At 37.1% G+C, this 22,417-nt stretch overlaps 1 protein-coding gene across 1 annotated transcript in view; it reads right to left on the reverse strand.

The window, feature by feature from the left end:
• The window catches only part of NBAS (NBAS subunit of NRZ tethering complex), a 357,350-nt gene that overhangs the window by 165,454 nt on the left and 169,479 nt on the right, over positions 1-22,417 (reverse strand). The window contains exons 27-32 of the mRNA XM_024119119.3: positions 21,681-21,743; positions 19,674-19,796; positions 15,027-15,129; positions 11,592-11,821; positions 8,804-8,916; positions 2,230-2,343 (exon numbers count right to left, since the gene is read on the reverse strand). Coding sequence (XP_023974887.1) covers positions 2,230-2,343; positions 8,804-8,916; positions 11,592-11,821; positions 15,027-15,129; positions 19,674-19,796; positions 21,681-21,743 — 746 coding nt within the window. The remainder of the gene's footprint in view (positions 1-2,229; positions 2,344-8,803; positions 8,917-11,591; positions 11,822-15,026; positions 15,130-19,673; positions 19,797-21,680; positions 21,744-22,417) is intronic.

The raw sequence follows: 22,417 nt of genomic DNA on the forward strand, positions 1-22,417 counted from the left end.
TGTAAAATGTGGCTAATAAGAGGCTGTTGTGCACAGCAAAAGAGGTAGCACGTTAAAAGGACACAGAAGGGAAATGGCACACAGCAGTCACAGGTACCTATTAGCTATTATGTGCACTCAGGGGGCTCACAATAAAAACACTATATCGAATGAAATGTCGATACTAGTCATATTTTTTGATGACACTGCACTGAAGTTATAATACAGATTCCACATTAAAGTTTGTGAAATAGAGGTGGCCAAGTTGAGACGGTTCCAAACATGAGAACTAAAATAGCTGCAATGAAGAAAACAGGTCTGAACACCATGTGGCCCGCATAAATGTGCTCTGCGGGACTGAAGAAGAGGGCTCACACCGTTCTAAATGCAGGTTGGCCAAGGTCTCTGATCTTCCCGTTTCTATGTCAACGTCACAAAGACAAAAATGGAAATTAATCCTAGTAGGCAGGTACATGGAAAATGCAGACGGCATCCCTGACTGCTTCATTAGTTTCTATGAACTGGATCCTTATGAAGTTCTTCCCTGATGATCAGAGTGCTTCAAAGTTTACAAAGTGCTTTTATATGCATTAGCCCATGTGGGTCTCTTATAGTCTGGCAGGTGAAGCAAGGGGGGTGTCATTCCTATTTTCCAGATGCAGAAACTGAAGCTTGAGTCATTCAGCAAATGAACGGGACAGTCAGGAGTGGACCAGTCTTCTGACTCCACACCCAATTTCTCCGCAGCCATCTGAGATGCCTCACGATGGATGCCTGGCCCCAGTCACAGTATCAGCACCTTTCCAAGGCTGCTGCAAGTCCAAAGGTGAAGATGCTAGTGTTATGCTTTTGAATTGGCTAGAAAAGGACAACTGACACAATAAAATTTACTAAAACTATAGGCCTTAAGAAGAAGGGTTCTATACATAAAAATTTTAAAACTTTAATAAGTGTGTCCACTAAATATACTAAATATATATTTTTTAAAGCTCAAAATAAACAAAAAATCCCCTTTACTTTTTTTTAAGCTAAAAATGGAATTTATCTCAATTTAAGTAAAACAATTCTGGGGTTAGAAGTCTCTTTAGGCAGGATTAGATCCAGAGGCATGCAGTATATCATTTGGGTATTTTCTTTCTTTCTTTCAAATGGATTTATTTTCAGAAAACTGATCAGATAAATGACTGCCAGCATCCCCAAGGCTGTATCCTTATGACTCTCATTTGGAAAGGAAGAAAGAGCCTCTGTCTTCCTGTGTTTATATATCAAGCATCAGGAAAGATTTTGATTGGTTCTGTTTGAGTCACACGGTCATCCCTGACCTGGCTGGTGGATGGAATATTGCGGCCAACAACTGTGGCAAAGCATCTTGATTGGCAAGTCTCCCGGGATCACACGGCTGGGAGACGGATGGTGTCCCAAAGGAAGACCACTTAGCAGACAGACAGACACGTGTAGTACAGATAACTAGTGTTTCAAGTCGGCAGGGGGTTCGTGTTTACTCTTTTAGTTGAAACGGGAAGGTAACTGTCACAAAACTGTGCTGGATCCATTTGAAAAATTTAAGCTGCACAGTTAAAATCTGTTTAAGAAGATGAGGACCCACTTGACGATGTCCATCAGGTGGGATACACGCTGGATAAGTCAAAAATACAAAAGAAAAGTATTAAAAGATAGGTAAGCAGAAAACTGCAAAACATGAAGTGCAGAGTCAGAAAGACTTTCCTTGAAGGCCATGGTCTGCTCTTTAACCCTGTCGAGCAAGATACTTAACTTCTCTGATCTTCAATTTCCCTCGTAAAATAGGAAGAATACATCATCAACACCATTTAATAGAAAATGAAGTAACACATGTGAAAACCTGACCAAATAGTAAAGGCACAAATTTTTCTCAGAAATTATTCAGGATCAAAAATATCACACCAAATTTCAACACTGAAGGTGAACTGGTAGGGCTGGCTGGTCCTACTTTTCAGTTTTCTGGTTATAAATGGTAAGCCTGACTTCTGTTTCTGACCTCGAAACCACTTCGTGGCACCCCAAATAAGCCTGCCCTCGTTTAAAGAACAGAAGGTCGAAGCAGCTCAATATAGGTACACAGTTTTATAACATGCCAACCTTTGTAGAAAAGACAAATCCTTGCCCCAAAGCAGCTCCTCTGACACCTATAAGCACATATTCCAATGTCTGCCTAGGTGATGTCGAGAATAACACAGATCCGTACTCTGCAGTTTAGCATTCAAAACTTACCCGCTACCCTCAGCAGCTCAGCCAGGCCCAGCAGTTTGGTAGATTGCTTGTAGCACATCGGGGACTGGCAAATACACTCCTTGATGAGGCTGATCCGATCAGAGCACAGTCGCACTACAAAGAAAGACATACTTTAGACTTGTGACCAGGGACATAACACTTTGTTATGTCAACCAAACAAAATGAAAACTGTGTTAACCCCCAGATCAATAAGAATTAAGTAAAAGACACAATTTTTTTTTTTTTTTTTTTGCGGTACGCGGGTCTCTCACTGTTGTGGCCTCTCCCGTTGCGGAGCACAGGCTCCGGATGCGCAGGCTCAGCGGCCATGGCTCACGGGCCCAGCCGCTCCGCGGCACGTGGGATCTTCCCGGACCGGGGCACGAACCCGTGTCCCCCGCATCGGCAGGCGGATTCTCAACCACTGCGCCACCAGGGAAGCCCAAGACACAATTTTTAAAAAACAGTAAAATTACTGTTGCTTCTGAATAAATAATGTAGAACGTGTATCTTTTCTTTATCACCAAACTTCTGAAACACAGCAAATGAACCGGCATTCTAAAGCTAAGAAAAAGTGTCACCTTTTCAAGTGCCAGGTTAGGACTTAGGGAAAATTTTAAAGAAGGCGGTATCTGTCTTTGAAAACTTCGCATACTTCCTGGTACACCAGTCGCGCCACCTTACCTCAACCCCCTAAAATCCATTCCATGTTCCAAATATCCATCTTCTACCTCCACCGTGTCATACCAGTTTGGAGGGCAGGAGCCCTCAAAGCGCTCACTGACCCAATTTATTAACCTTTCTCTAAAAACAGCCCCAATCCTCTCACTTAAGCTAGATGTTAGGAAAATAAAACATGTCACATCACACTAATTCATACTATGAGGTAATTAGGCACACTTAAAGGGGGGCGGGAAACCTGAATTAAAGAGTATTATGTATATGCTAGGAAGAAATGGTATCTATTCAGGATAGAGGTGTTAACTTTTAAGAAACATGGCACTACCTGGGAAGCTGGGACCCAGTAAATACAAAAATAACAATTATCATGATAGTAGCTGACATGAAATGAATATGACTTGTGTCCTAGGCACTGTTGTAGGTGCTTTATGTGTGTTAATCCTACAAGGCAGAACCTAACAAGGCAGGTACTATTATCCACAGGGGAAGAAACTGAGGTACAGAAAGATTAAGTACTTTGGCTAAGGTCACTGAAAGTGATGGGACCTGAATTCAATCCAGCTCCTTAAATATTTTTCACACCTTCATTCCTTTATCCATTCCTAAATCCGTGGCTATATAACATACATCCTATTTTCCCCCAAAACTTCTTCTAGGTAGGTGGGAGGGGGCCCAGGGTTTGTGGATATAAAGGAGAAAGGTAGTAGTTTTCCTTTGGAATAGGCTTTTTTTGGGGGGGGTGGGGAGTAAGTTTTTATTATGATTAAATTTCATACTCACAGGAAAGGTTGCAAGAATGGTACAAAGAACTCCTCTACAGTTTTTGCCAAGATCAACCAATTGTTAATCATTTGCTCCATTCACACTTGCAATCATGCATGCCCTTCCACCCTCCCCCCAAACACATGCATATAAACATATGTATCTACACACATCTATTTTTCCTGAACCATATGCAAATATCATGTCTTTTTATCCATAAATACTTTAGTGTGTATTGGGCTATTTCAAGATAGCTATTCATGCAACTGTTAGTACAGTAATCCTGTGGGGGCCTTTACTCTAAAATATAAGGTAGATGCAGACTTCAGTTACTTCACAATCAGGACGGCTAATATCTAATCTGAGTACAGCTTCCGCAGACTGTATTGTTTTCATGTCACAAATACCCACCTCACTAACTTTCAGGTTGGCCATGTGACTTCTATAGGCAATGAAATGTGAGTGGAAGTGACATATGCCACTTCTAAGCAAATGCTTAAGAGTCATCATCACGGGATTCCTGATCTTTTCCCTCTGCTGCTACAATGCCAGGTTTAAACTTATCATATCACACTGAGATTTTTTAGTTAGTTTTTTTTTTTTTTTTTTACTATAGGACAGTCTAACAAAAACTAACTGATACAATATACTTCAAACTTTTTCATAACTTTTCTCAATCAAAAAATTGGGTTTTTTACCTCAACATCTGCTGTTTTATGTGTTTTTCTCCTAGTATATATATATATTTTTTTAAGAAAATGTGTATCACTACTTCAACATTTCAGATTCAGTAACTATGAGAAAGGTAATTTCTACATATTTCTAACCTGATTTTCAAAACAACACTTATAGATATTATCATCATTCTATGTACCTAAAATCCCGGGTTTTCACAGATGCTTCAATGGTCTTGTTTGATGAATTCTTATATTCTTCTTAGAGAAACTCTAGGTTTATAACTCTAATAAGCTCATTTCCTTACTGTTACCACTCTTTCTAGCTCAATAAAATTAAGGTGGAAAACTGAAACTACACATGGCAATGGATCATCATTTTCTCTAAACTTCCTTTTACTGGAACACTCAAGTTTGGTTTTTTGCTTGTTGCCCTAAGCATGGTATATTACTAAGATTTCAAGTACATTAAATACATTTGGAGAGTAGGATTCTAATAGAATGTAACTGCCATGTTAAAATGATTTTTTACTTTATTTATTTATCTTTTAAGCCTCTGGACAATCACTATATCAGTTCTCTTTTACTGTTTACCATAGGACATGCTAAATTATATTTCAAAATGTGATTTCTTATTTAAATTAATTCAAGCCATAGATGTTATTATCTTTCCATGAAGGGAAGAGGTCTTTTGACTCCTAAAATTCCTTTTCAAACTGAAATTAATGAACAAGAAAAGAATAAGCATATATGTATCTTTTAATAATTGAGGATTCCTCAATTTCCTCTGATCTCACAAGTATTTTTAAAAACTACTACAAGACACACACACACAAACACACACACACACACACACTCCCATCTCAGACATAAGAAGCATTTATTGACCAGTTACCCACACGGCAAACAGTCTTATAACAACCTTAGGAGGAAGGGACAGCACATGCCCAGCAAAACATAGATGTAAAATTTCAATTTCGGTCACTCATGAAGGTCATCAAAGGTGCAGAACATATACAGTTCCTCATGATGTTTCAGAAGGACAAATCGGACCATATAGGTGAGGAAGGAGATAACGTGTAGAAGTCAGTCACTTAGCTGATGATTGAGAGCACAGGTTAGGGTTTCCTTCTCAAAGAATCTTTTACTTTCACACCTCCTCATCAGTAGAGTATCGTTTACTGTTACATATGCAAGATCTTGAGCCAGACAGACTACCTAGCTCCACCTCTAACTAGCTGTGTGACCGCAAGCAAGCTACTTAACCTCCCTGTGCCTTGGATCTAGAAAAATGAAAACAATAACAGTCACTACCTCATAGGGTATTTACAAGAATTAATAAATACATGCAAAGTATACTTAGAACTTAAAAATCACTCAAGTATTATTATTATTACTAACATATTCACAGAAATGCTTAAGTATTGGATTCTCTAGTATAAGGATTCTCAGTGTTCAAGATATAACTTTCAGGACTGTCCAGGGAATATTTTACTATTATCTCCAACTGAGGAAGGTGAAGTTCAAAGCCATTAAGTTGCCACAGATCACACACCTCAAGGTGGCTGAATCAGAATTTAAGCCCAACAAGACAGAATCAGGCCTGCGTGTCACGCCTCTCAGTACATTAGTCCCTCAAAGTCAAGAGGTACCCCTTCATTATTTCGGTTGCTGGAATAAAAGTGCCTAAATTAATCTTTACTGAATGTAAGGAAAGGAGAGTGGAGGAGAAAGAAGGGACAGGGAGGGAGGGAGGGAGGGAGGGAGAAGGAGAAAGTAGGTAAGACTACTCTAATTCTGCCATCATTAAGAGGACCTCCAAGGAAGATAATAAAAATGACAGCTGATACTTATAGAGCTCTTACTATATCCCAGGCACTACAAACATACAGACTTAATCTTTATAAGCAATTCTATAAGGTACTCATTACTACGCTCATTTTGTAAATGAGAAAAGTTAAACACAAAGAAAGGTTAAGATACGTGTCCTGTTACTCAGCAATAAGTGGCAAAATGGGCTCCCGGCTGGGCTTAACACAACGCTGTAAGTCTGGAAAACCAACTTACTCTACTGTAGAAAGAACACAGGGATAACTAAAATATCCTAAATTGGTTCACTTGAATAGTAAGAATAATTTACACAACATAAACACCCAAGATATGGGGAAAAGCACACATATGTACACACACAAACACATCACAGGCGATTCTTACACGAGCCTTTTTTTTTTTTTTTTGGCGTTACGCGGGCCTCTCACTCTCGTGGCCTTTCCCGTTGCGGAGCGCAGGCTCCGGACGCACAGGCTCAGCGGCCATGGCTCACGGGCCCAGCCGCTCCGCGGCATGTGGGATCTTCCCGGACCGGGGCACGAACCCGCGTCCCCCGCATCGGCAGGCGGACTCTCAACCACTGCGCCACCAGGGAAGCCCGGCATTATTTTTTTATATGATATCTGTAATCCTGTTTTCTATTAACTCATGCATTATAACTTATCTAGTACCACTAGCCCTCACCTGCTGAGAGGTGCAGCAACTCCTGGAGTGTAGGCAAAGAAGGCTTCAAAACAAAGCAAAGTGACAAAATGAACTACTGCACACTGACTACGATAACAAAAACCTGGACCATAAATCTTTAAATATCAAGTTACTTTGTTCGTCCAATATTACTGATGGATACTAAAACCTAAATTATATCTGTGACATAAATATAACAAACAGTACACACAAAGAATATTCCGTCTCCACATCCAAAAGTCATTCTAATAGGAAATTCCAAATTAATATATCAAACTGAAAAGCTGTCAGAACATGAAAGCAAAGTCTTTCTTAAGACTGTCCTCAGTCAGGAAATTTCTCAGAACCTACAGGTTGGTTGCAGATATTCAAACCCATCAGCTGATGTGCAAATATTGCTAAATGAGCACCGAAGAAAAATCAGAGCGCAATGTAATTTTCAAACTTTAATAGCATTTGGGAAACCATTCTTTGGATTCTATCAATCTGCTTGAATTAAATAACTAGCTAAAATATACACACACACAGAGTCAAAGCTATAATGACTTGATCTAACAAGAGATATAAGAAAGACAAAAGTTTCACAGTGCTCTGGACTCTCTCGTGACTGAAATCTTCAATTAAAAATATAAGTGTTTCGGGGGAGGTGGTTAATAATTTAAGATATTTGAGAATAAACTGAAAATGCTTTTTGGTAACTCTGATTGTACCTCACAATTTTAAGAAGATTTGAGCTCAAAAATTACACGAATGGTGCAAGTGAATAGAATTTTCTAGTGATTTAACAGTCACCTTGAACACAGTTGTTTCAGATGTTGCAGGCTATTTATAAATCACATACAAATACTGTCAAACAAAGATAGTCAAGGTAATAGTAATACTACCTTTTAAAAGTCTAATAAATTTGTCTGACAAGCAGAAACTTTAATTTTTAGTAAAACTACAGTGGAAATCCACATGAAAACATGAGAATGTCTCTCCTGCCTCATATTCCCTAAGATCCACTTGACTCAAAGCACCTCAGAAGACAAAGACACCAAAGAACCTTTAACAGGCTATCACTGACCGAAGATACTAGAAGTTTAAAAAAGGAGAAGAGAGACATACACACAATTCTGATGAAAATTTATCAAAAACCAGAGAGATGGAAGGAACTTAGTTATGCCTCCCCCACTCCCAATTCCAAACATTTCCAGAGTTAAGAACAAAGATGAGAGCACTTTGCTGTACACCTGAAACTAACACAACACTGTAAATCAACTATACTTCAATAAAAAATAAATAGTAAAAATATTTTTCTTTAAGAATAAAGATAAGAGATTACATGGAAACTAGCCAAGCATACCGCTAATCACCAAGCATACCCACTTCACTTAGGGCAATGAGGTCTGGGATTGAAAATCTACCTCCTTCTTACCAGGTAAGGTTCAGGATACTGGGAGATGCCCATTGTCCTGATAGGACAGGTGACTGTGTAAAGCAGGATTGTTTGAGTTGGTACTAACCTGACTTCTACCTTTAGGTAAAAGAACTCGAGCAACGTTAACAAATTGCTAGTAATTTAGTTCTAAACAACAACTTCCTGTCATTCCCGCTGTTTAAAAAAAAAAAAAATCTGTTTAATTAAAGAATATTCTACAGTAAGCATAAAAACAAACTATTATCATTTATAGCTAAATCTATGCAACTGAAACAAATAAATAAATTGCAATCCAAGACTGATGTAAACCTGAAACTCTCATTCATATTCCCCAATTTCTATTTTTGTTTTTATCCAACAGCCTCACTGCTGTACTGTTATTGAAAAATGGGACAGAGGGCAGAATCTATTGCTAATGGACTAAATGACCAAAAGTACTCTTTAGTTAAAAACCTAAAAAGGAACACTAGTGAACTAATGCAAAATAAGTTAATAATAGTGCAACACTAAATAGAAAACTCACCTTGCAAAGGCAGAATCTTTACCCCAAATTCTTCGAGGCACCCCAGGGCTTGGATAAGATCTAGCTCCTCTTGAATGGCAGCAGGTCTATCTGTTATCAGCTGTAAGCAGCACCTAGGAGAAATTGATTTTTAAAAAGGAAAAGCAACATATGTTTAGCTAAGTTGCCTTTCTATGATCAACAACATAGAGATCCAACACATTTATCAAAAACCAACTTCGTTCCAGGTATTCTGCTAGAGGCTTTCTGATATCTTATTTAATCCTCACAGCAAGCCTGTGAGACAGGCAAATATCACCATCTGCTTTTTAAGGAAGCCAAAATTGAAGCTCAGAGGTGAAGCAATTTGTGCAGGGTTATGCTGATAGTACGTAAGGTATCACAGTATAAAGCAAGATACGTTAGCTCTGGGTTTAGTGCTCACTGTTGACTCAAAAGATAATGATCATGTAAAAAGGATTTAAAAAAAACTGAAGGAATACAGTTATTTCCAGTTATTCTTTTAAGGAAAACAGAAATGTCTTGATTCGGTCACAATTTTGTCTCTCAAAGGAAAAGGAATAACCTAAGAAACTGCACAAGAGACATTTTTCTGATCAGAAACAATCAGTTGGTGATGTAGTACTGAGATAAATACAGATGAAAGTGATTTGATAATCTACGAATTTGTGATACCTATGGAGTATTTTAAGCAAATTTTTTTAAATTCAGAGGAAGTATACTTAATAAATATTGTAGTTAACAATAAACCTATTTTCTGAAAGGTGCATGGAGAGGAACAGTGGCGAATGAGACTAGAAAGACAGGTAGAGCTCAGGCCACGAAGAGCTAACAATGCTAAAGTCATGGACCATCACATGAAAGTATCTAGGCCCCAGGATCTACCTACATGACCAAGCGACAGATATAGGCCTAGCTTGCTCTTGCAAAATCTGGGGATTTAAATCAGATGAGCACTAACACATACTTACTACTGGTTCAAGGATAAACAGTATACAACCTAGTTGTGGCATCTACCAAAATTCTAACTGCACTTTGAACCCAGGAATCCCAGTTCTAGGAATTTATACTACAGATAGGCTCTCACATGCCCAGACATAATTAGGGATGTTCACTACCACAGTCTTTTTAAAATAAAATACACTAAATCAGGAACTAATTAAATAAATTGTATAAAAGTCAAACAATGGAATAGTCTACAACCATCAAAAAGGAATGAAACAAACCTATACGTATTCACATGGAAAAACCCACAATATAGATCGTAAGTGAATAAAACAAGACACAGAAAGATAGGTACAAGTAGTATACACTTATCTGTGATTTAAGAAAGAAGGGAGTAACTTTTAATAAGATATTCCAGAAAGATACACAGGAAACTGATTAAAAATATAACTGAGGGATAAAGTTAGAGGAACTCGAATGAGGAGAAAGACATCTTCCATATCTATCCTTTGTGTATTTTTAAATATTTTATCTTGTGGATGTACTGCTTCCTCAATTAAGAAAAACCCTAGTAAATAAATAGTAACTTAATCAATACGAATGGATGGGCTATTTTCTATTTCAATAAAACTGTAAACAATTACATACATCTGGGCTCACAGGTCTCAATCAGTTTGGTGCCACATTATACACATATGACATCTTTTTTAAATTAAGGTGTGTCCTTGTAGGAGAAAAGGGGATGGATGAAAGTCAAATACTGCAAGTACTGTGTAGTTTCAAAAATGATCTCTAGGAGCATCTGTCAAAAAGATTTAGGTCAAACACAACTCCCAGTTGTTCTATTTGATATTTTCATCATCTGAAATAGAAATACTGTCCCTTGGGAGAGAAGGAAAAAAGATTTACTAACTATTTTAAACAACTTTGTCAAGTTCAATAACATGGTTTGAGAAAACATGATTCTTTCGGTGAGAAGAATCACTGGGGGAAAAAGGTTACCTTTAAGTTTTGCTCGAGTTGAAACAACTACCAGTTATTTGAGGGGTAAAGTAACTCTAAACCACTACCACGATCTTTACATCAAAATAAATTCCAAATGGGCCGAAAATTTCCATGCAAAAATAAAACCACCGAAGTAGTAAAAAAAAACAATACGAAAAACTATTTTAACGGTCTTGGGAATTAAAGGTCTTTCGAAGGATGACACAAAACACAGAAAAAAGAATAACAGCCGAATTTTTAAAAAATTCAAAATAGCCATTTGAAAGAGAAATTGTATATTATAAAAACTTGGCAACACGGTTTCATCATTAAGAGAGGCAAAGAGCACGTGTCCCATATGCAAAAAAAGCTCCTAAGAATCAATAGTAAAAAGAGGAACACAAACCTTCCTGTACAACAGGCTAAGAGAGGAACAGAATGCAGAGTCCAGAAATTTCCACCTGGAAGGGACTTTCGAGCTTTATCATCTAATCAGAGCGGAAGCCATGTAAAGCATATAGACACGACCTAACGTGTTGAAATTTTCCAGAACTTGAATTCGCTGGCTACCACTTGAATCTCTTCCAATGGAAGAAAAGTATAACCTTATAGATAATCATCTAGAATGACTGTGGGAAAGCGTGCCAGAGAAACAGGGTCACAAGAAAGTTGATGAATACTTATGACGTAATTAAGTTTTCATTCTAGATTCAAGCAATAAATAATGGTGCCCCATATAGTAGAGTCAATCTGTGCTTGTGATAACATATTTTGTGAGCTAGAGAATAAAACCAACAATGAAGTTTGTATATTCTGACCTTCCCCCCTCCCTCTTATGGAGAATACAGAGCTCCTCTACCTGGCCAGATCCATGCAGCTGTCAGTGAGGCTGGTAGAAGAATTGAAGTACTCTCTGCTGGCAGCCAAAACCAAGTCAATACTTTTTTCGTAACTGACCCTGTACTGGGTTTTTCCTTTATGGGCTACACTAGTTGGTGGATTTATTGAACAAGCACTGCAGTGCATCATCTGCCCAGCCAGGTGGATATTTTCAAGACGACTGGAACACAGAAGGCTCTCTGTAAATACCTGGGAAAAAGAAGAAGCTGGAATTAGTGCTCAAAGAGGAAGGGCTCAGTTCTTGACACAACGGAGGCTCGGATAGCCAAGTGAAATAAATTTTAAAAAATACGTCCACGCTACAGGTAGAGGCTGCACAATATTTATGAATGTACTAAATGACAATGAAGCACACTTTAAAACGGTGGTTAGTACACGTGACGTGAACGTCACCTCAATAAAAAAATCCCCCTTTTAGGAAGAAGAAGAAATTATTTAACTGAACACACCAATGGTAAGCGTAATATTTTAATGTGCTACAACAACAAATACCTGAGTAAAATAGCCAGAGTTCATACTTATTGAAAACTGGATCCATGAGACATACGGTCCCACACGCTGCTTAAAGTATTTATAACATTTCAACTTTTTAAAAGAAAATCTTTGAATACGATACACATAATTAATGACTGTTTAAAGCATCTGAAGTCACTCTCATAAACTAAACACCCAAGCTACAAATGTTCTACTTACACCTAGTCACTAGAATTACAATACACCACATAACATTTTTTTTCTAACCTGCAATTTTAAAACTATTGAAATAAAACAAAAGCCACTGATGGAAGGCAGTTATGCAAACGCCACTGTATTGTACAAGGCAACGAATAGCATCAATTAACATAAAATTTATTCTATCATTGAGATTACCTACTTACTCCAAAAAAGTCCTATTAAAGAGCTCCCTTTAAACCCACACTAACAGTGTCAATATATAAATAGTACAAGAACCTCCGCAAGAATGTTCTTTCCTATCATGCCACTGTTGGATGAGGATAACACAGAAAAAGAAGCAAGAGGTAAAAAGTAGATTTCATGGAGAAGCAAGACTTTCCTTATAATTAGGAAGGCTACCCAATTTTCCTAGGACCCCCTTATTTCCACTTGTTTCTAGGCTTCTGGCGAAGACATTTTTAGACAGGCCTTTCCTAAAATGACTGATCAGGATAAAATTACCAATACCTACGAGAGATCTGCTATAAAATCCATACTGTGACAGAAAGCGAATTATCAGTGAGTAACCCTAATCGCTTATATGACAGGTGAAAATGGCTTGCTCCATGTGACCAAAATGACTTAGATGTAACAATTTCTCTATTCCTTTGGTTTATTCAGGTAAGCCATAAAGAGTCAAGGCCCAATACTGAAAAATAAAATTCACTCACTCTAATATTTTAAAGGTTTTGCTGAAATGAACAATATAGATCTCTGCTCTACAGGCTGTACAGAAACCTTGCACCTTATCAAAATTATGCCAATGAGATTTAAAATTATTTTCCAATGACAGCAAAACCTAATACAATGGCCACAGGTCAGTAAGACAATATAGCATAATTTAAAAACACCACTAAAATATTTTAAAATGTAAGTTTGCCAAATCTGTATTATCTTCTAGAATCGGTTCAGGACAGTTATAATATGCTTTCAGATGTTTTCTCAAAGGAGAAAGACTAAGGGTGCGAAGTCATTAAAATATCAAAGCCCATTAAAAGCAAAGTCATTAAAAACAAAGGCGTTAAAATATAACTAAAACAATTTAATACGTCAAGTTGTTATGACAGACTACTCTACACAGGAGCAAGTTCAAGTGTAATATAATTAATGCTAATTTTTCCATCAGAATCAGAAAATACCAGGAAATAACGCTACTCCCACTTAAAAACACTACTTCAAGCAGTGTTGCTAATGACAGTAAGATTTTGGACCCCATGTGCGTATAGATTATTTTCTCCTGAAACTGGATTTCAAGTTTTGCTTTAGATACAAAGGTGAAGTCACTGGCAGCTGTCCGTGGTCTGAGAGTGTAAATCATCAATATAAACTTTACACTCATCAAGCGCATAAAAACCTGAAGTTCAAATATAAAACCATTCATTTCTCAACAGTCTACATTAGCGCTCTTCTGTTAAAACTACCTTAAATTAAAATACCAACCAATTTCACAGAACAGAGACCTATTTTATAACTCTCACTTTATCAACGGGTTATGCTTCGTGATGTCAGAGCAGAGCAACACAAGAAATATTCTACACGATTTTGATCTGGCTTGTTTGATAGACAAATTCAAATGGGAACCCTCTTTTAAACTGTATCTCATTAAAGATGGGCTAGCTGGATCATTTTTCCATACAGAGCATGAGTAATTTGGTGGTAATACACATACCTTCCAAAATAAGGATTAAATTCTCCTAAATTACACTCCTAGTCAACTCACCATCCTTAAGTATCCTTTATGTTCCAGACACTATAATATGCCCTGGGGGAGCTGAGGATGAACATGATATGATAATGCCTACCTAGGAGCTAATGACCAAAGGGAAGAAACTCACACAGAAACAAACAAGTCATCGCATTCGAAAGAAAGGCTGTAATAGAGACAAGTTATATCAAAGGACAAAGGAAGGCATCCTAGAGGGCCTGATTAGTGAGCTGAATCCTAAAAGTTATCAGCAATTTTTAAATTTAAAAAAGAGGAATATATTCCAGGCAAAGGGAATAACGCGTACAAAGTCACAGAAACAGGAAACAGCACCGTGAATGGAGGAATTCATGACAGATTTGGCACCGCTGGAGCACAGGGCACGCGGCGGGGAGTGTCAGAGGCGAGAATGGACAGGGTGGCTGGAATCTGCCGTGGCTTTCTATGCCAGGCTAAGGAATACGGTTACTTTCTAACTGTAGGTACGGTATTTTATCTATTTTATTTAGCAGCGCATTTTAAGAGGGGGAGTGTCATGAAAAGGTCTGTTTTAGAAGAATACTCTCTTCCGTGTAAATGAGGAAGAGATATGGAAGTAGGGAAACAAGCTTGGAGGATTACCACAATTTAGCAGAGATGAAGAGAGGACAGATTTGAAAGACTTTTCTCAGGCACATGAAGCAAATTTTAGTGACCACCGAGACTATGGAAGAGAGCGGAGCCAAGTACGATTCGGGGTTTCCAGCTGAGAATTAACCCACTAAATAAATGGTGTTGCAATGAACAAAGAAGAAGTTATGTATGAACGTGCTCAAACTCTAAAGCACCACTCAATTACCAGCTATTGAGTATTATTCAATAATTCAATCCTATTACTTACAGTGAAGTTTATGGTCATCGTCTTGTGTCCAATCAACAAAATGTAACAACCAAAATTACAAAATTGAAAGGAAATATTTACATACGTAGAGTTACCTCATAGCAAGCATCAGAGTCCAGACAGGTGTAAACGTTCTGCTGCAGAGCTAACATGTCCTGCAGCAACATTCTCCAATGAGACCCACTGACAGGAGGCTGCCTGGGGGTCAAAAAGAAAATAATTCATGAAATTGCTCTCTTCAATTGGTCAAAAGCAAAAAAAATTGGTACCACTATTCTATATGCCACACAGCTCCCAGATGATCAAGAGAAATAGATCTCATTTGAATTTCCAGGAAAAAATCTTTGATTAAAGATAGAGGGAAAAGTTGGGCAGCGAAGCATCAATGCCAGAGATGTTGCCAGAGCTGCCTCTGCCGTAGGCCGCCTAGACACAAAACTGATAACGGCAAAGGTAAACAAGCTTTGAGTTTCTACGGTAAAATAAAGCACACGGTAAAGTAAGATAAAACAGCTGTGATATAGCAGAAAAAGCACCTGAAGACAGGAAAATGAGTTTCAAATTCCATCTTCATCACTCTGCAGTCGCCAACAGGGTAGCTTCTTAACTTAACCACACGTGCAGACCCAGAAGGCAACAGGGGCCACACCTGGCATGAGTCTGGAGGCGGGAAGCACAGATGGCCAGCCGGGCAGCCCCAGTGGTTCCTCTCAGTGGGACTCCTTGCAGCAGTCCACAGAGCCTGGGATAGAGCACTGCGGGGTTCTCTCCCGTCCAGGCGGCAGCCCGGGTGCCAGCCCAGGAACGACAAGCCCTGTACGGTAGCTGCAGTTCCCATCTGGCTTAGGAAGAAGCTTCACTCCCCACAAAAGTCAGTACCTTTTTAAATTTTTTTTTTAACGTCTTTATTGGAGTATAACTGCTGTACAATGGTGTGTTAGTTTCTGCTGTATAACAGAGTGAATCGGCTATATATATACGTATATCCCCATATCCCCTCCCTCTTGCGTCTCCCTCCCACCCTCCCTATCCCACCCCTCTAGGTGGTCACAAAGCACCGAGCTGATACCTTTTGAAACAACTCCATAGGCAGAGTTTTCAGGGTCCCCTCAAGGATAAGCCAGTGACCACATATGGGAAAGCCAAAGCTTCAAGCCCCTACCAGGTTTTCTAGTTCATTTACACAGTTCCTCTAGGAGCAATCTACCAATCAGAGATGAAGTAGTGAGGCCTACACTATCTAGTTGATCAAATACCATTGCATGTTAGTATCCAGACTTACAGAGTTAGAGAATCAGTGGTCCAGATTCTCCTGCAACAGGGGAAACAGTTTTGTTAACAATGTCACAAAGAGTCACATATTAGCTGTGTGACTATATTTAATATTCCTGAATTTCAGCTTTCTCACTTAGAGAGAATCTCAAAGAATGATAAGGAAGGGATGAGATTAATTTTGAAAAAACACAGACAATGCAACAAGATTTTTCCTGAGTATAAAAACAAGCTCAGTTACCTGTATGGATTTGAATTAATTTCTTAATTTCTTTGAGCTTCAGTTTCCTTTTTTGTATATTATGATAATTAACTTAAACTAGAATGTATGAAAAGACACTCCCCATATTTTTCTGGTAAAAAGTAGTATTCAACAAGTGTGAATGAATGAATCTGGAAGTCACAAACACATCTGTTTGTTTTTCTGTAGTCACATACACAACCACTAATATTGTCTAGCAGGAGGGAGAATGTGCTGTAATTCTCTCTAGCTCTCTCAAAAGTTCATCTTTGTTGAATATATGTGAGTTTGGAATCATCGTTTATTTTCTAGTCTTGAAGTTCTACATAATCATGAATCTCATTGTTTGAAAAGGGTAGGTTTTGCTTTGTTTTCTGTTTGTCAAATACCAACTGGGTGCTCCTTTTCCACGCATCATTTTCTTTCTTATGCATTAAAAACAGGGCAAATAGACTGTGTTTAATAGTATTGCTATGGAAAAATTATGCATTTGGGATCTTTCCTGCAAAAATTCTAGTCTTCAGGAATTTTTTTCACCTAAAATTTTTAATAACCATACGCTTCATTTGCTTATAGCATTTTCTATTTGCTACACAAAATGAACACTTATTTCTATCTGATATGTAATAAAGCTTAAGAGAATACATTTTTTTTCCAGCATACAAATACACAAAACAAACTGATATATTTGCAAGTCTTCAAGGATAATCCCTGAAGTGTTTCCATTAGTTAGACCTTGGTATGTGAACTCTTTGGGTGGGCCTCAAAGAATTCAAGGACTCTTTCAAATTTGGCTCGCATGCAGAAGAGTAGCAAAACGTTTGAAAAAGTGAGTGTCCATCTTGCACCAGCTTCATAAAATCAGACCTGGGCACTGTCTAGCTGAATTCAAGTTCTCGCAGCCCAGCTGTTCTTCTAGAAGCCAGCAACACTGGGACAGATGGTATTAATGTTTTCTCACACATGGCTAGCCTTAAGTACAGGTTCTAATTAAAATAAATTATAAGACATTATTTCCAAAGGTCTTTTTAGAATACATGCAGTAAATAAGAACCAAGAGAAGAATCTGGAGGCACTATACAAGAGGTGTGCAAATTGACAGGGAAATACCTGAATACAAACATGATGTATTAGTTATCGCTTTGGAATGGAGGTGTATTTCCCAGCGAGAAATAGTATTGCACTCAAGATAGTAAAACCTGATTTGTGACAGTCAGTGAAATCTGCCACCGTTTAGAATATGCGTAAGAAAACTCGACAGGTGCTGAAGGCCAAGCCATAGTAGCATATATGAAATAATTAGGATTCATTTCAAGTTGACTACCTTGAAAAAAGAGGCCGTACTCTCTTACATATTCACAATAAGCAGAATGCCGTAAGTAGAAATTAACTGCAAGGACTTTAGATGTATTTGAGGGATTCAGTGGAAAGACAGCAGGTAATCTAGCAGCAACAGTGAGGCTTTCTACTGAAGAGGAGGTTCTTGACTAGAGCCAACATGATGGGAAATACTGACCCATCGTTTATAGCTGTAAAGAAAGCTGAAGACTTAACTTGTGAAAACCTTCTAAATTATTTATTTATTAATTACTGAGAGAGGGCCGATGGTATGTAAGGTTCCAGCCTAGATGTTTGGTGACTGTAACACTTGCCTTAGATAAGCTTATGATTTTGAAGGGGCCATAAGGCACATAAATCAATAACTATAGTAAACTGTTGAAAGAAACAGAGATAAAGAGAGGAATTTTAAGACTTCCTATAAATCTACAATAATTTTAAGAATTACTATAAATCTATAATAATTAATACAGGATGGTTATTAGAGGAATGATAGACAAACAGATCAATGGATCAAAATAAAGGACCCCCAAATAGGCCCCCATAATATGGAAAACTGATATTCAACAAAGATGCAAATGCAATTCAGTACGGAAAGGACAGTCTTTTCAACAATTGATGCTGGAATATTCAGATATTTTACAAAAATAACCCATACCTTGAACAATAAACAAAAATGAACTTCCAAAATGGGCCATGAAACCGATTGTAAAATGTAAAACTAAAAATTTTACTAAGAATGGCAGGAGGAAATCTTTGTGCCAAAAGTTTCCTACCATGACATCAAAAGCACAACCAACAAGGAATAAATTGATAAACTGGACCTCATCAAAATTTATAAAGACACAGGTATGAGAATGAAAAGACAAGGCATAGATAGGAGAAAATCCTTGCAAAGCATATATCTAATAAAGGACTTGTATCCTGAATGTATAAGAAAACTCTCAAAATCAGTAAAGAATAAAAAACCCAATTTTTAAAATGATCTAAGAAGATAAACTGATGTCAAATAATCACATTAAAAGATGCTCAACGTTATTACTCACAATTAAAACAATCAGAAAGCAATTAAAACCAAAATTAGATACCACAACATACCTATTAAAATAACTAAACTTTAAAAGACTGACCACAGCAAGTACTGACAAGCATGTAGAGCAACTGGGACGCTCCTAAAAGACTGATTAGAAAATAAAATGGTACGAATACTTTGGAAGACAGTTTGGCAGTTTTTTGAAAAGTTAACCATCCACCTACCATATGATCCTGCCATTCCACTCTTACGGATTTATCCAAAAGCAATGAAAGCGCATGTCCATACAAAGGCTTGTACATGAATATTCACAGCAGCTATATTTGTAAAAGCCAAGACTCAAAATAAACCAAATGTCCATCAACAAGTGAACAGATAAACAAAGTGCAATAAATCCATCAATGGAATAAGAGTCAACAAATAAAATGGAATAAACTACTGATCCATGACACAACATGGATGAATCACAAAATAATTATGCTGAGTGAAAGAAGCCAAACAAACAAACAAAGTGCATACCGTTATGACTCCATTTACATAAAACTCTAGGAAATGCAAAGTACGATATAGAGACAGAAAACAGATCAGTGATAGCCTGGGGAGGGGATGGGGGTGTAACGGGAGGAGGGAGGGGATTATAAATGAGCAAGAGAAAGCTTTTAGGGGTTATGGATACATTCGTTATTTTGACAAGGTGATGGCTTCACGGCTATATACATATATCAAAACTTATCATATTCTATAGTTTAAATATGTGCAATTTATTGTTGGTCAATTATAACCCAATGAAGTCAGAAAAAGAAAAAAGTAGTACTTTTTCTTAATCGCATACAATTATCAATTAATTTTATTACTCACTTACGACCGGTGTGCCTGGTCAATCTAACCATCAGCCTGTGTGCCTCTTCTGCGCTAGACTGAGTATTTTTAACATATGAAATTGGTTTCTCAAGTCCATGTTTCTCCAAAATCTCTGACACACTGTAAGTAAAAAGAAAAATTTTTAAGTAAGTCTTGCTACCAAACAAAAAATCTCTAAGAATCTTAAACACATAAGTAGCACTTAGGTGTTAAGAGTGTTTTAAAAAAAAGTAGCATAAAGAATGACCAAATTTTACACATTGCATTAATTCTCAGTAAAAAAAAAAAAAAAAGCTAATAATTATATATCAAATCTTATTTCCCCTACTGACTTTTATTACAATATACTTAGGATAAGTTAACATTTTTTAAAAAGCCTGGCATATCCTTATCTCAAAATCATTTTTTTACAATTTTCCTGTACTGTAAAAGCATCAAGTCAGCAAAATAAGCCAAATCTATAATTGCAATACCCAGCTTTAACTCTTAACAACCTTACTGAGCATTCTGTTTATAGGCAAAGCTGCTAGAAAAGCAATAAGCAAAGAATTTTAGGGTTGGAAAACCACAGAAACCCCATAAGGCTCAATCTCCCTCAAGAATCCATTCTATAAACAAACAAATAAGATTTCTGTTCTTATATGGATCTTCTTGAGATATCCTATTCCATAATTATCAGCATTGTATACACACATTTTCTGTCTCACCAAATCTCACATTTATGAATTAACCACTACTGGGCTTAAAGAGAGGCTGGACAAAATTCAGTAACTCTTCATAAAGATAAGTTCCATGGGTCACGTCACCTGCCATTATACACACTAAAGCATTTATCAACTATTAATGGCCATGAGGTGGAACCGGAAAAAAAACTTCTCCTTTTAAAAGGTTAGTAAATTAAGGTGAACAGTGAAAGACCTGGGTATCATTCAGAAACCTAAAGGGTGTTACTGTTTCCTTGAGGTATTGAGTGCATAATTTGACTATCAAGACAACCCATGGTTACACCCAGGAACGTATGGTGAAATAAATGATGTGTATTATGAAATAATTTTGTATGAAATGCATTATGTTTATTATACTGTATTTCCTTGAGAAAGCTCTTTTCAAGTTCATTAGGGAGAAAAAGGAAACCATGCAGATTTGTAAGGAATGAATCTATACTGACTTAACCCATTAAGCTTTGTTCAACCTATGCTCAATTTTTCAGGGAGGCCGGGGAGAAGAGAGGGACATCAAATTGGTAGATTCCCAAATTCTTATACTTTACATATTACCACTATCAAGTGATGTTATTACCTATAATTTCTATAATTATATATTGGAAGAACAAAGTTTACTAGTCCTAAAATTTCATTTTTAATGCAAATATTTAAAAATTACACACAAGCACATTATATATACATATAAAAATGAACACTAGTAAACAGTATTAAACTTCCTGAATAGCAAATGAGAAATTTTCAGTCTCCAAAAGAGACAGTTTAATGCTTCATTTTCACAGTAAAGAATATTGCTAGAGTCACTAATATAATATAACCCAGATAGTCAATCAAATGTAGTATACCCCAAAAAGGAAAGTTAGGGGTTATAATAAACATTGTTTGCTGATGGATGTAATAACTGCTGAAGGAACTAATATTTCTTATTTACCTACTATGTGTGAGGTACTTTAAATGCTTTATCTAGTTTCACTATCACATCTCATGAGGTAGATATTATAGCTAAGAAAACCCTAGGCTCAAAGATCACACAGCTAGTAAGTTACAACACCTAGATTTGAACACAGTTCTACTAGTCTTCAAAGTCCATGTTCTTCTCATTACTGTAGCATTCTGCTAAAATAAGCTAGTATTATATTCATTATTAAGAAAATTCACTCCTAAGAGAGTCAAACAAATATTAGGTCAAACTGGAAATGATCACTAGGCATATTTAAGGTTAACATTTCTCGGACAGATCTCCTTAATCAGCATAGAACCAAAAGATCGCCATTTTTCTCACCTGAGAATGTGTTCCAGTTGGTCTACCATGTCATGAAGAGCTGTGGTTATCTCTGTCTTCTGACTAAAGGATTAAGAGAAAAGAATTAAAATTAGGTTTTAGTAGTAACTTTTTACCTGAAATACTAAACTCACTTAAGTTTAAAAAAAAAAAAAGTGATGTTTCCCTTGTACTTAATATATGACAGTATCACCCTGTCCAGATAAAAGGTCAGTCTTATCTCCTATACTCATTCAGCATCTTTCATGACTCAAAAGAGATAAAGATAAAAAATACTGGAATATAACAATATTCTCTATTACAGATTAGTGAGATATGGGCAATTATTTTCCTAAGAACTTTTAGTTCAGTTCTGCTAAAAGCAAAAAAGAATTATATATCAGTTGTAGTCTTTCTTTAAAGAAGTGGTAAACGATAAAGCCATCATTTATTTCTCTTCTTTTAACCAATAAAACAGGTTAGGAACCATGGCCCAGTACGTTGGCTTTCTCCTAGTCCTATCTATTCCACCTGTGACTCCCCTAGGACTTTTCCTATATACTATATTTTCCTATATACTATATTTTCCTATATTCTATATACTCAGGGGACTTCTTCCATGTCATCATTCACTCTGCCTCCACTGCAATATTTTAAAACGAAAGAGAAGTACATAGCCATCATACAGATAATTCCTACCGCGAGTGGAGATAACAAGCACTTTTCCTTTTTCCTTTCTCAGGAAAAATGTAGATGGG

The sequence above is a fragment of the Physeter macrocephalus genome, chromosome 12, assembly GCF_002837175.3.
Source record: "Physeter macrocephalus isolate SW-GA chromosome 12, ASM283717v5, whole genome shotgun sequence".
In the NCBI taxonomy this organism is placed as follows: Eukaryota; Metazoa; Chordata; class Mammalia; order Artiodactyla; family Physeteridae; genus Physeter; species Physeter macrocephalus.